The sequence below is a fragment of the Narcine bancroftii genome, chromosome 3 (assembly GCF_036971445.1).
Source record: "Narcine bancroftii isolate sNarBan1 chromosome 3, sNarBan1.hap1, whole genome shotgun sequence".
In the NCBI taxonomy this organism is placed as follows: domain Eukaryota; kingdom Metazoa; phylum Chordata; class Chondrichthyes; order Torpediniformes; family Narcinidae; genus Narcine; species Narcine bancroftii.
In genome coordinates, this window is record NC_091471.1 from 277263356 (window position 1) to 277279420 (window position 16065).

Genomic DNA, 16065 nt, shown 5'->3' on the forward strand with positions numbered 1-16065 from the left:
TATGAGGCCATACAGAAAGGACACAGGCCTTTCAGCTCACTAAGTCCATGTCAACTATGAAGCACCAATTTGCACCATTTTATTCTCAGCAACTACTGCCTTCCATGGAAGGCAGTAGATGCTCAATGTTTCAGGCTGAAAACCTTTCATCAGGAAGCATTAAATGCCTGTTGCCTTCCCTAGAAACTGCCTGACCTGCTGAGTTCCTCCAGCAATTGGTGTGCTGCAGTTTTCTAGCATCTGCAATCTGTTTTTTACCTCCATTTTATTCTCATTACATTTTCATCAACTCTCCTCATATTCTACCACTCACCTCTACTCTAGCGCAATAAGAGTGGCCAGTTCACCTAGAACCCACAATTCTTTAGGCTGTTGAAGGAAAACTACACTCCTGGAGACAATATTCAAACTCCACACAGACAGTGGTTGGAGCTGCAAGACAGCAGTATTACCTGCTGCACCAATGTGTGCTGCCCAACATAGTTGTTTAAAACAGGAACAGTCCCTTCTGGCCCACGAGCATGTACCGCCAAATACCCCAATTAATATACAACTCCCATACATTTTGAAGGGTGGGAGGAAACCGGAGATGCCGGAGGACACCCACACAGACACTGGGAGAACAGGCCAACTCCCTACAGACAATGTCAGGTCACTGGCACTGGAATAAGGTTGCGCTAACCATGCCACCGGAAAGTCTTGACTCAAGTGGGAAAGGTTTTTTTTTAAATTGAATTGCAACTTAAGTTTGAAGCCCATCTAACAGGGTGTGTGCTCTTACTATGCATTGTGGAAAAACATTACATTAACAAATTGTCATTTTGAAACTGAAGGAACTAATAAATAGAAGTTCATGCAGTTAACAGCAATGAACAAATTCCAAGCATTTCATTAGACTCAGTAAAGGATTTGGGCAGTGATGGTGAGGTGCTTCTGCCGGTTAAATTATCGAGACCAAGAGATGGTTTCTCTCACAAGAGTTGATTCATAATGGCAGAGAGCTGCATGTTTTTGATGAGCTCACCAGAACAGTTGAACCCTAAAGCGGCCTCTATGAAAGGTGATCGAAGGTGATCTCCAGCAAAGTTGATAGTATAGCATAGTCCAGCGGATTGATACTTAACCATATAACCATCTACGGAGCGGAAACAGGCCATGTTGGCCTTTCAAGTCCGCACCGGTTCACTGATTTTGCGCCCTCTTCAGGCATTGGTACCGGTAGATCTTCATTCAATAACGATGGGCGAATTCAATGCAGGTGGAATCAGTCGTAGAAATGTTTGTGAAACGTGCAGTTCAATACTTCCATTCGGGTCTTGCAGAACAGTAGAGAAAAGACTCAGCCATCCCATATGGGCTGGATTTGAACTGGCGTCAGGAGTAAAAGTAATGATTTTCTCTTCTCCCTCTCAGGTGTGTGTGGCTGTTGTGTCCATCGATTTGATCACCATTGTGTCTGGGTGAATAACTGCATTGGAGCATTAAATATACGATACTTCCTCTTCTACCTGTTCACTCTCTTGGGAATGACAGCTGCAGTGGGAACAGTGACAGTAAGGTTCCTTGTTCAAGTGGCGTTGATGTCTAATCTACCTCAGGCCATGTACGTGAACACTAAGGGTGAACATGTGCCTGTTGGCGTCCTGTTTATAGTCCAGGTAGGGCACCTGAGTCTAAAGTTTTTGTACTTTTGGATCAGAATGACCTTTCAGAATCAATGCACTGCTGATATATTAATATCTCGAAGTGGCTTGTTATTTACTTATATACAGGGCCCTCCATAATGTTTGGGACAAAGACACTTTTTTCCTTTATCTCCCCCTGTGCTCCACAGTTTTAAATTTGTAATCAAACAATTCACATGTAATTAAAGTGGACATTCCCAATTTTAGTCAAGGTTATTTGTGTACGTTTTGGTTTGAACGTAAAAATTACAGCACTTTTTATATATTGTCCCCTCATTTGAGGGCATCATCATATCTGGGACATAGTCATGTTTAGTACTTCGTTGCATATCTCTTGCAGGCAATGACTGCTTAAAGTCTGTGATTTATAGATATCACCAGGTACTGAGCATCTTCTCTAGTGATGCTCTGCCAGGCCATCTACAGGTCCTGCTTGCTTCAGGGGCTTGTCCCCTTAAATTTTCTCTTCAGCATATGGAAGGCATGGTCAATTGGATTTAGATCAGGTAACTGACTTCGCCAGTCAAGAATTTTCCAATTTTTAGCTTTGAAAAACTCCTTTGTTGCTTTTGAGTTATGTTTGGGATCGTTGTCTTGAAGAGAGATGGAGCACAATCCAATGTGTTTGGAGGCATTTGCTTGAACTTGAACAGATGTTTCTATGTACCTCAGAATTCATTTTGCTACTACTATTAGCAGTAACATTATCAATGAAGACAAGTGCACCAGTACCTGTAGCAGGCATACGTGACCAGGCCACAACACCCTCACCACCACGTTTCACAGATGAGGCGGTTTGCTTTGGATGTTGGGCAGTTCATTTACACCTCCACACTATGATCTTGCCATCACTCTGATACAGGTTCATCTTGGTCCCATCTGTCCATAAGACCTTTTTCTAGAATTCTGCAGGCTCTGTTAAATACTTCTTGGCAAATTGTAATCTGTCCATCCTGTTTCTGTGGCTAACTAGTGGTTTGTATCTTGCAGTGTAGCCTTTGTATTTCTGATCATAAGGTCATCTGCAGACAGTCATCATTGACACATCCAGACCTGCCTCCGGAACTGTTTCTGATCTGTCCGACAGGCGTTTGGGAAGTTATCTTCATTACGATGAGAATTCTTCAGCAGAGGTCTTCCTTAAAAGACCAGTTCCTTTACGATTACTGAGCTCACCAGTACTCTCTTCTTAATGATGATCCCAACAGTTGATTTTGGTGATCCTGAGGTTTGGACGAGGTCTCATACTGTTTTATTCTTGGTTTTCAGCCTCATAGTGGTTTCTTTGACTTTCATTGGCACAACGTGGTCCTCGTGTTGAAAAATGGCAACTACAAAGGTGATCAAAGCCTAACTCTCTTATACTTGCACCAAAGAAGCAATTAAACATACCTGAGTACTCACAGACACCTGTCCCAAACATTACGATGCCCTGAAATGGGGGAACTAGGTACAAAAAGTGCTGCAATTTCTACATAGTCAAACCAAAATGCATACAAGTAACCATGAATAAAAACTAGATTCTAGAACATTCTCTTTAATTACATGTGAATTATTTGATTAAAATTTAAAACTGTGGAGCACAGGGGGAAATTAAGGAAAAATGTGTCTTTGTCCCAAACATTGTGGAGGGCACTGTAAGTTACTTACTAGGAAATATAATTTGAACTGTGGGGGAAAAACCTTTTGAGCATGAGAACCAGAGAACATTACAGCACAGAAACAGGCCCAACATATCAACTACTGTACTCAATACTTTGATTTATGAAGGCCAAAAGGCCTTTTTAACAACCTTACCCACCTGTGAAGCCACTTTCAAGGAACTATGTATCTGTATTCCCAGTTCCCTCTGTTCTGCTGCACTCCTCAGTGACCAACCATTTACCATGTCCTTTTGGTTTGTCCTTCCAAAATGCAACAACTCACACTTGTATTAAATTCCATCTGCCATTTTTCAGCTGGTCCAGATCCCTCTGCAAGCTTTGAAAACCTTTGCTGTCCGATGTCATCTGCAAATTTGCAACATCACTATGAATACCTAGTGCTTGAACCTTTCTGACACCTCCCATGTGGGACCTTGTCAAAGGCCTTCCTAAAGTCTTTGTAGATAACATCCACAGCCTTTCCTTCATCAACTTTCATTGTAACTTCCTCAAATAACGATATTAGATTGGTTGAATATGACCTACCATGCACAAAGCCATATTGACTAACCCTAATCAGTCCCTAGCTTTTCAAATACTTGTATATTCGATCTCTAAGAACATGTTCCACTAATTTACCTATTTCTGACATCAGGCTCATCGGCCTATAATTATCATGGTCACTTTTGAAGCCTTTTTTTAAAAAAGAGAACATTGTGAGCTACCCTCCAGTCTTCCGGCACCACACTTGTAGCTAAGGACATTTTAAATCTTTCTACCAGAGCCCCTGCAATATTTACACTGGCCTACCTCAATGATAATTAAATCAATGTACACAACAGTCTCAGGACTATCTTGTCAGGCCCTGGGGACTTATCCATCCTTGTCTGCTTTAAGACAGCATTTCCTCCTCTAATCCGTATAGGTTCCTTGAGCTCACTGTCCAGTTTCCTGGTGAATACTAATGCAAAAGAAACATTCAAGATCTCCCCCATCACTTTTGGCCCCCTACTAAGCTGACCACTAATCTTTAAGGGGATCAATTTTGTTCCTTACTATCCTTTTGCTCTTAATATACCTGTAAAACCCTTAGGATTTTCCTTCACATTGTCCACCTAAGCAACCTCATATCTTCTTTTAGGCTTCCTGGTTTCTTTCTTTGGTTTATTCGTGCAATTTTATACTCCCCAAATACCTCATTTGCTTTGTGTTGCCTATACCTATTATACACCTCCCTTCTTCAGAATCAGATCCCCAATACCCCTCAAAAGTCAAGGTTCCCTTTGCCTTTAATTCTGATAGAAACATACAAACTCTATACTCTCAAAATTTCAGCTTTGAAGGTCGGCCACTAACCTTGCACATCCTTGCCCGAAAACAACTCCCAATCCACGTATTCTAGATTATTTTTCATTTCCTCAAAATTGGCCTTTCTCCAGCTAAGAATCTCAACCCGAGGCCCAGACCGATTCTTCTCCAATAATTAACTTGAAACTAGTAGCATAATGATCACTGGACCCAAAATGTTCCCCTACACATACTTCTGTCACTTGTCCTGTCTCATTCCCTAATAGGAGATCCAGTATTGCACTCTCTCTAGTGGGTACCTCCATATATTGAATTTGAAAACTTTCCAGAACACAGTTGACAAATACCAAACCATCCGGCCCTTTTACAATATGGAAGTCCCAGTCAATGTGGAAAAGTTAAAATCACCTACAGGTACGCAATCCTTTATCCGGCGATCTAAAATCCAGAAAGCTCCAAAATCCAGCAAGTGGGGAGAGAGACGGCAGCGCAAGTTGGGCGGGCGAGAGACCGGCAGCGCGAGTCGGGCAGACAAGGGGGTGGGGGGAGACCGGCAGAGCGAGTTGGGCGGGCGAGGGAGAAAGGCCGGCAGCGCGAGTCGGGTGGGCGGGGGGTGGGAGACAGCAGTGCGATTGAAGGGGGTGTGGGTGGATACGGCAGCAGAATTCGGGTGGGTTTAATCTGGCTTTCCAAAATCTGGAAAAATCCGAAATTCGGAACACTGTACCCCAAGGGTTCCGGATAAAGGATTGTGTACCTGCAGTATCACAACAATTCTCACTGACTATTGGGTGGTCTGTAATACAACCCCATGAGTGTGGTCATACCTTTCATGTTCCTCAGCTCCACCCACATAGCCTCAGTAGACGAGCCCTCTGGTCTGTCCTGCCTAAGCTCAGCAGTGATATTTTTCCTGACTAACAATGCCACCCCTCCCCATTTCATCCTTCACATCTGAAACAATGGAATCCCAGAATATTGAGCTGCCAGTCTTGCCCCTTCTGCATCCAAGTTTTACTAATGGCCATAATGTCATAATTCCATGGTCCCAATCCATGCTCGAAGCTCGTCTGCCTTTCCTACGACACTTCTTGTATTGAAATAGATGCACCTGAAAACATTTCCACCACGTACAACCCATTCATTTCTAATGTTACATGCAATTTTCACATTAACGTTTCCCACCTCCACTCCCCTATCAGGTTCCCATCCCCCTGAAAATCTAATGAGAAGTGTCTGAGGTCCCACAGAGTAATGATGCATTAATTACTAGTGACGCCATACGTCAATGGTTTTCACTTAGAAATCAAAACGACTTTTAAATCTGAAACCAGCATCCAAGTTGGGGACGGGGTAGGGGAAGTGGGGAATAACTCGTACCAGAAACTGCAATAAATTACTGATACAAATTTGCTCATAATTGTTTTAGTTGAAATTAATTTCCACTGCATTATATTTTGGTAAATATTAAGGATGTATATTTCTGGGGAAAAAAATCTAAATGGAATAGAAGAGCAAAGGTCTGAGCATAAATATACAAATCACTGCAGGGAGTGATGCAGGTTCATGAGGATTTAAAACTAATGCAAGACTGAGAAAGCTGGGACTTTTCTCTTTGGAGCAACAAAGATCGAGAGGAGACTTAATAGAGGTCTACAAGATTATGAGAGGCATAGGTAGGGTGGACGGCCAGTACCGGTTTCCTGGAATATTAATATACCAAAGGACATCTGTTTAAGGGGAGCAGAGAAACGTTTAGAGGAGATAGAACACAGCACACTACATGCCTTTTGGTCCTCAACGTGGTACTGACCTACATATTCCAAACAAGAAAAAACACAAATCCTTCCTTCCTTTAATATTTTTCTTTCATCCATGTGTCTAAGAATCTCTTAAATACCCCCAATGTCTCAGCCTCCATCCACCACCCTTGGCACCCACAACTCCCTCTCACTTACCCCTGATGTCTCCCCTGAACTTTCCGCCCTTTCCACATACTGTATGTCCTCTGGTGTTTGCACCTCCTGCCCTGGGAAAAATGGTGATGTCGACTGTATCTCTGCCTCTCAAAATCTTGTTGATCTCTATTGTCACCTCTCATCCTTTTCCACTCCAAGTCCTAGCCTTGCCTCATAAGACTTATTTTCCAATCCAGTAAACATCCTGATAAATCTCTTCTGCCCCCTCTCCATAGTTTCCACATCATTCCTGTAATGAGGTGACCTGAACTGAACACAATACTTAAAGTGTGGACTCACCAGAGATTTGTAGACTTGCAACACGACCTCTCAACTCAATACCCCAACATCCCATAGGCCTTCTTAACTATCCTGTCAACCTTGAGAGATGTATGGATTTGGACCCCAAGGACCTTCTGTTCCTGCACACTGTTAAGGATCTGACCATTGACCCCGTACTCTGCATTCAGGTTTGAACCTCCAAAATGCATCACTTCACACTTATCTGGAATGAACTCCATCTGCCACTTAGCATCCTGTCTCTCAGCACTCTCCACAATTCCTTCAACCTTCTATCGTCTGAAGACTGACTCACCCCCACTTCTTCATCTAGATCATTTATAAAAATGTGAGAGGCAAGTTTTGTTTTATTTTACAGAGGATGTGATGTGATGTGGTAGTGGAGGCTGGTACAACAGGGTCACTAAAAAAAAAGTCACATAGATGTAAGAAAAATAGGTGGTAATAGATGTGAGGTAGGGAATGGAGGAGGTTTACAGAGGTCAGCACATTGTGGGCTGAAGGGCCTGTATTATCTGCTCCTTTTTATTGTCAAGATTTGCTAAATTTGCTTTAACCACAGAACAGAAATTCTGGTCATCATGTTGTAAAGTAGATGGAAGGTCAGGGAAAGGGGCTGAAAAGATGGGCATTGAAGGGACCAGAAATGTTAAGTTCTGCCAACCAGGAAAGGTTGAATATTTTGAGGAAAGCACCCGAGAGGCGCTAATAGAGACTCTTACAATTTTAGACGCTTTAGATCAGAGTAGAAGCAGTATTTCAACATTTATAATTCATTTATTCATTAGTAACAAAGAAATTGTGATGAAAATCTAGATGTTGCTACAAAGTGGAGTAGTTGGGGTGAACAGCTTTCAAAGGGAAACACAATAGAGTTAAAGTCTGCAGGTGCTGGGGTTGAGTACAACATACAAATGTGGTGGAGAAATGCAGTCACACAGCATCCATCAGAAGGCTGACCAACGTTTTGGGACAGGGCCCTTCATCAGATGTAACCAACACAACGGAGAAGCCCGAAGCATTAGTAATATACCTTTTACCTCCTTTGGATGCTGCGAGACCAGCTGGGTTCCTCCAAACTTTCAGAGACTTTTTATTACAATCACAGCATCTGCAGACGTTCGTGTTTCTCGTTGGCATTGTGTGAAAGGGGTGAGGTTTGACAGGAGCACACATACTAGCATTTTGCTGTGTTGGACCTTTAATATAATCCTTTATAATTTTGGGATCTTGCACTGAATGGTTACCCAGTAAATCATTGATTTCTTAGGAGGTACTGCAGGGAACCTTTGGACTCAAAAGTGGTTTGTTCTTGTTTTGGAATTTAACCAAATTAATTGAATCCTTAGCAGTTATCTCTGTCCTGCATCAGAAGAAAGGCCAATAAGGAGTCACGTGATGGAGTAGTGGCCGGTCATGGAATTCCAGCCCTCTCCGGAAAAGTTTTAAAAAAACGCACAAAACACAAAGGAACAAGATTAAAATTTAAAACAAAGTAAAAATAAAGGTGAGAAGAAAATGGCAGCGAAGAGAGAAAAGTCGAAAACAACGGGAAGAAGAGAAGAAAGAACGTCGGAAGAAGAAGGTGAAGGCCTTACCTGTCCGAGGAGGCCTGCCACGGATAGAGAAGCCCGCTCCCTCAGGTCAGTGAAAGTCCCGAGCTCGGTACTACAAAAATGGCTCGAGGAGCCGAGTTAAAGTGCGCAACCGCGCATGAAAAAAAACACTGACGGGTGGGGGGAACAGCTGCGGAGTCGATCTCCACAGCTGAGAGAGACACCTGCAACACAGCAGCAGGTGCAGAACACAGACAATAACGACAACAAGAAAGAAGAGGGTAAAAAGAAAACAAGGAAACAACAGATGGTCAATCCAGAGGAAGAAGAAGAAGAACAGAAAGAAATGGAAGAAGAGGAGAAAGGCAAGACAATGGATACATCTTTTTTTAAAGAATATATGGAATCAGTGAAAGAATGGCAATTACAAGAATTTAATGAGATTAAAAAGAAGAATTAAGAGTGCAGAAGAAAAAATGAATAAAATAGAAATGGTCATATCAGAGATAGGAAAAAGAGTGGATAATGTGGAAGAACGAGAAATAATCGTAGAAATGCAAGTAGAGGACTTAAAAGAGAAATTAGAAGAATCTAATAAAAAAGTTAAAGAGGCACATGAGCTGTTAGCTCAGAAGATAGATATAATGGAAAACTATAATAGAAGAAAAAATATAAAGATAGTGGGCCTTAAGGAAGATAAAGAAGGCAAGAATATGAGAGAATTTATAAGAGATTGGATCCCCAGGGTCCTAGGAAGAACAGAATTACAGGAAGAAATGGAAATAGAGAGGGCACATAGAACATTAGCCCCGAAACCACAACCGCAGCAAAAACCAAGATCCATTTTAGTAAAATTCTTAAGATATACAACAAGAGAAAATATATTGGAGAAAGCAATGAAGAAAATAAGAGAAGACACAAAGCCACTGGAATACAAAGGTCAAAAAAATTTTTTCTATCCAGACATAAGTTTTGAACTCCTGAAGAAGAGGAAGGAGTTCAATACAGCAAAAACGATCTTATGGAAAAAAGGATATAAATTTATGTTAAAGTGCCCAGCGGTACTTAAAATAGTTATTCCAGGGCAACAAAACAGACTATTCTCGGATCCAGAGGAAGCACGAAAATTTGCAGAACAACTACAAAACAAGCAGAGAGATGAAGACATGTAATGAGAGTAAAAATGACCACGAACTATATATATGTGTGTATATGGGTATATATATATATATAGATGTGTATGTATATATGTGTATACATGAATGTATCTGTATTTAGAGGAAAATATAGAATTAATAAGAGAATGAAAGGGAATAGAGGGAATAAGGAGGGAATTAAAAGAGTGACCTTTGTTATATATGAAAATTTAAATCTTTTCCGGGGGGGGCTGGGTGGGGAGGAGTTACGGTCACTGCAAAATCAGTTGACGTTTGCGAGTGAATTCGCAAATCCAAATGGAGAGGGGAGATGTGGTTGCCCGACAAGGGATAAAGGGCAACTCAGGAGGGGGAGGGGAGAATGGGGTTAAAGAAGTTTTAAATAGGAGAATAAGGAAAATGTTTGATGTTTTAGAAATGTTGTCTTATAAACTGTTCAAAACAAGAAACCAGAAATGGATAAGAAGGAAAGGTGATGATGGAGAAACAGAAAGGGAAGATAAACAAAGTATGAAATGGCTACGCTGAACTATATGACTTTAAATATTAACGGAATACATAACCAAATTAAAAGGAAGAAACTGCTAAATTTACTGAAAAAAGAAAAAAATTGATATAGCATTTGTGCAAGAAACACATTTAACTGAATTGGAGCACAAGAAATTAAAGAGAGATTGGGTAAGACATTTAACAGCAGCGTCGTATAATTCAAAAGCAAGAGGAGTAGCTATATTAATCAGTAAAAATATACCAATTAAAATAGAAGAGGAAATAATAGATCCAGCAGAGAGATATGTAATGATAAAATGTCAGATATATTCGGAGTTTTGGAATCTACTCAATGTATATTCACCTAACGAAGAAGATCAAAAGTTTATGCAAGTTATTTTTTTGAAGATAGCAGATACGCAATGGAACATATTAATAGGAGAGGATTTCAACCTTAATTTGGATTCAAATATGGATAAAACTGGGAAAAAAATTAACAGAAAGAACAAAGTAATCAAATTTATAATTAAATCGATGCAAGAAATGCAACTTTTGGATATATGGAGGAAACAACACCCAAAGGAAAAGAAATACTCATATTATTCGGGTAGACATAAAACATACTCAAGAATAGACTTTTTTCTGTTATCAGCTCGTATGCAAGATAGAGTAAGAAAAACAGAATATAAAGCTAGAATATTATCGGACCATTCACCCTTGATATTGACAATAGAGTTAGAGGACATCCCTCCAAGAATGTATAGATGGAGATTAAACTCCATGCTACTTAAAAGGCAGGATTTTAGAGAATTAATTGAAAGACAAATTAAAATGTACTTTGAAATAAATACGGAATCAGTGAAAGATAAGTTTATACTATGGGATGCAATGAAAGCGTTCATTAGAGGGCAAATAATAAGTTATGTAACCAAGATGAAGAAGGACTATAATCAGGAAACAGAGCAGTTGGAAAGGGAAATAGTAAATCTAGAAAAAGAATTAGCAATGAAGGAAGATACAACTAAAAGAGAATTGGCAGATAAAAAAATAAAATATGAAACACTACAAACATATAAGGTGGAGAAGAACATAATGAAGACAAAACAGAAATATTATGAACTGGGGAAAAAACGCACAAAATTCTAGCATGGCAGCTTAAGACAGAACAAGCTAAGAAAATGGTATTGGCATCAAGGAAAAAAGACAAACAAATCACATATAATCCATCGGAGATCAATGAAAACTTTAGAGAATTCTATGAACAATTATTCCAAACTGAAAAGGAAGGGAAAGAAGGCAAAATAGATGAATTTTTAACTAAAATTGAACTACTGAAATTACAAATAGAGGAACAAAATAAATTAACAGAACTAATTGAAATAGTAGAAATACAAGAGATAATAAAAAAAACTACCAAATAATAAAACACCAGGAGAGGATGGATTCCCAATAGAATTCTATAAAACATTTAAAGATTTATTAATTCCTCCCCTCCTGGAAGTAATCAACCAGATTGACAAAACACAAGGCTTACCAGATTCATGTAAAACAGCAATAATTACAGTAATACCAAAGACAGGGAAAGATCCACTCGCACCAGCGTCATATAGACCAATATCATTACTTAACACAGATTATAAGATAATAGCTAAACTATTAGCAAACAGATTAGCAGATTATGTACCTAAAATGGTAAATCTAGACCAAACTGGATTTATTTAAAAAAGACGCACAACAGACAATATTTGTAAATTTATTAACTTAATTCATGCAGTAGAAGGGAGTAAAGCGCCAACAGTAGCAGTTGCTTTAGACGCAGAGAAGGCCTTTGACAGAGTAGAATGGAATTATTTATTCAAAGTATTGCAAAAATTCAGTTTACCAGAGAAGTATATTAATTGGATTAAAGCATTATATAAGGGGCCATTGGCGAAAGTGACAGTAAATGGATATATATCAAAGCAATTTAACTTAAGCAGATCAACAAGGCAGGGATGCCCACTATCACCCCTATTGTTCGCGTTAGCTATAGAACCACTAGCAGAATTGATAAGAACAGAAAATAATATAAAAGGGATAAAAATAAACGACAAGGAATATAAAATCAGTTTATTTGCGGATGACGTTATAGTATACTTAACAGAACCAGAACTATCAATAAAAGAATTATATAAGAAATTGAAGGAATATGGAGAAGTGTCAGGTTACAAGATTAACGTAAATAAAAGTGAAGCAATGCCAATGAATAATGCTGATTTCTCAAAATTTAAGAAGGAATCACCATTCAGATGGCAAATGCAAGCAATGAGATACCTAGGTATACAAATAAATAAAAATCTCGGCCATCTATATAAACTCAATTATTATCCACTAATGAAGAAAATTACAGGGCGATTTAGAGCATTGGAAAGATTTACCATTAACACTAATAGGAAGGATAAATTGTATTAAAATGAACATTTTCCCAAGGATATTATACCTATTTCAGGCATTGCCAATACACTTGATAGAGAAATTCTTCAAGGAGTTAAAGAAAATAATAAGGACATTTTTATGGAAAGGGGGGAAACCGAGGATAGCACTAGATAAATTAACAGAATGGTATAAACAAGGAGGCTTACAACTGCCAAACTTTAAAAATTATTATAGAGCCGCACAATTAAGATACCTATCAGATTTTTATCAAACAAGGGAAAAGCCAGATTGGACTAGATTAGAACTAGATAAAATAGGGGAAAAGATACCTGAACACATATATAAATGGGATGAAAAATTGGTACAACGTAGGAGTTCTCCAGTATTACATCATCTGCTCAATATTTGGAAGAAGATTCATGTAGAAAGGAATAAAACAAATTACCAATTACCAAAACTAATAATGACGTAAAATCAGTTACTCCCTTTTACAATAGATAACCTTTCCTTTAGAGAATGGGAGAAAAAAGGGATCAAAAGAATAGAAAATTGTTTTTCAGCAAATAGATTATTATCCTTTGAACAAATTAAAGATAAATATAATATAACTCAAGATACAGTGTTGGCATATTACCAATTGAGATCCTACTTGAAGGACAAATTAGGAAGCAGTCTGAGGTTACCAGAGGGAAGTAACTTTGAATATGTGATTACAGATACAATGATAATCAAAAGATTTATAACTGCAAGAAAAGGAGAATGAGGAAACAAATGGTAAAGCTAAACAAAAATGGGAACAAGATTTAAATATAAAGATAAAAAAGGAAACATGGGAGAAGTTATGCTCTGGAATGATTAGAAATACAATAAATACGAGGTTACGTATGATACAATATTACTGGATACACAGGGTATACATTACACCTCAAAAGTTAAATAAATGGGACCCAACAGTATCTGACAGATGTTTTCGTTGTAAAAAAGAAATGGGAACAACAATTCATTCAATCTGGACATGAGAAAGTAGAAAAATTTTGGGAAGATCTAAACCAGATATTAAATAAAATTACAGAAAACGATATACCAAAAAACCCAGAGATCTTCCTCCTAAGTAACATAAAAAACAAAGAATTTGGACTTGATTTGGATGGTGCACAAAAAAGATTTGTTAAGATAGCTCTAGCCATAGCAAAAAAATGTATTATGTCAACCTGGAAATTGGAAGATAATTTGAGAATATAACAATGGTATATAGAAATGAATAAATGTATTCCGTTAGAAAAAATAACATATAGTTTAAGAAATAATATTGAAATATTTGAACAAATATGGGAGCCATACATGAAACACAATAGAGAAAACCTACCGGGGACATTTACCACCTAAATTAACGAAAGGAGAAGGAAATGAAAAGAATTGACTCAGTGGAATTTCTTGTTTATTTTTATTGAATGACAACATTGTTTGACTGGTTTAATGTATCTTAGATTTTGTACTTTAAATGAATGGGGGGGGGAGTAGGGAGGGTGGGATGGGGGGGGAGAAAATGACACTGTATATATTTGAAAAGGAAAATGTATGTATCTTGGTCAATGTGGTTTATGGTGTGAAAAATAAAAAAATAAAAAAAAAAAGGCCAATATACATGCATGTGGTGCCTGCCACATTGACCACCGCCAGTGGGCTGATATCGCCTCAAACCGTGCATCTTGGCGCCTCACAGTTTGGCGGGCAGCAACCTCCTTTGAAGAAGACCGCAGCCCAACACCCAACCCCAACCAACCAATTTTCCCCTGCAGCCGCTGCAACCGTGTCTGCCTGTCCCGCATCGGACTTGTCAGCCACAAACGAGCCTGCAGCTGACGTGGACTTTTACCCCCTCCATAAATCTTTGTCCGCGAAGCCAAGCCAAAGAAAAAGGAAGAGTTTAATGTACTGCTGCTTGTGAATGGGGGTTTTCATTTTTATTTTAGGTATTTAACATTTGAGGGATTAACAGAAACCCAACTGTCCCAGCCCTCTCCCGATACTCATTAGTACTTCGTAGTTATCACATAATTTTAACTTTTTTGTTGTCTCACCAAACACATTTATTGAAGTATATTTATACAACTTACCTGTTTCCCCAAATGCCTTTCATTGCGCAACATTGACTTTTGCTGCACTGTAAATGAAATTATTTATTACTGATAATTCAGTCATCGCTTGTGACTATAAGAGGCCGGCACACATTGCCTTCTATCCTCAGCACTACAGGCTTTTTAAAGCCGTAACACTGCATCATTTAAATGGCCAGGTGTGCTACTCTTCATGCTATGAGGCAGTGGTTATTCACTTACGTGCTCACTGATGACAAGCTTCAGTTGCACCATAAGAACTTGGTACCAGACCTCCTTAGCTTTGGTTCACGAATACCGACCCAAAAAAAGTGCTAAATTCCAGAGGTGAGGTCAAGGTGGACAGCTTCAACATGAAGGCAGCATTGTACCAGTGTAACATCAAGTAGCCTTAGCAAAGTTGAAACCATTGGGCACTGACAACAAATGTCTCCACTAGCCAGAATTCTCTCCCCCACTGTTATCATTTGGACCCGGGTTCGATTTCAAAAGTGATCATGGTGAGAAAATTTAGAACCATTCTAGGCTGGTATTTATTCTTCCTCATCAAAGCAGTATCCAGTATTTGTGGGCATATCATTGCAAAACGCAGTGGGACTGAAATGGTTTGCATTGGTGTCTGCTTGTGATAACTAACATTGTTCTGTTTGCAGAAACTGTTCCTGACCTTTCCTCGGATCCTTTTCATGTTGGGCTTCACACTCCTCTCTTTCTTCCTGCTGGTGGGATACACTGCTTTTCACTTATTCTTGGTGATGACCAATCAGACATCAAACGAGTGGTACAAACACAAGATCAACTGTCGATGCCACATGGACAACAGCTGCCCAGACAGGCAAATATGGAGAAACCTCTATCATAGAGGATTAGTCACAAACATGAAGGAAATCATCTGCCCTGTGACACCTCAGAAAAGATCAAGATAATTAAACAGAAATTGCAGTATTTTGGGATGTTTTTGCTACTTTCCTCATCCTATTTTTTTCTACTTCAACTGATTAAAATTGAGAATGGTTGACCACTTCTCTGCATTTGTTAAGTTGCATTTTACATGATTATTCAGAATGATTTGTATCCTATACAGAATGTATCTCACTCAGACTTTGTTTTCATTTCTCCTCAGCAGCAAGGAACTAACAGGAATCTTACTACAAGATTAAAAATTAGTTGGGAGTTTAAGCGGATTTGACAAAAGCAGGTATGAACCTACAAGATTAACAAAGTGAAAACACATTGAATCCAAGTGGCATATATAGGTTTAGAAGGGCAAAATCAGGAGCCACGCTTGTTGCCACCTTGCTAGGCAGTCACTGGAGATCAAGGGTAACTTGTTTCTGCTGTAGCTGGAAGTCAGCAGTAGTGGTAAAATAACTCTCTGAATGCCCCAGTTAATGCTGCTGTGTCAGATTCAAGCTGACCTCATGGCCTTGTTGCTGC

General features: G+C 39.1%; 1 protein-coding gene across 13 annotated transcripts in view; it reads left to right on the plus strand.

Annotated features, from left to right (window-relative positions):
- The window catches only part of zdhhc4 (zinc finger DHHC-type palmitoyltransferase 4), a 99874-nt gene that overhangs the window by 75590 nt on the left and 8219 nt on the right, over window positions 1-16065 (plus strand). For 7 of the 13 annotated variants that reach the window (XM_069928221.1, XM_069928216.1, XM_069928215.1 and 4 more), the window contains 2 exons: window positions 1414-1658; window positions 15282-15649. In XM_069928221.1, coding sequence (XP_069784322.1) covers window positions 1414-1658; window positions 15282-15554 — 518 coding nt within the window. In that variant the 3' untranslated portion in view covers window positions 15555-15649. Of the gene's footprint in view, window positions 1-1413; window positions 1659-15281; window positions 15650-15751; window positions 15827-16065 lie in introns of those variants that run through there. The other 6 variants (XM_069928224.1, XM_069928223.1, XM_069928222.1 and 3 more) reach the window with 2 other exon arrangements.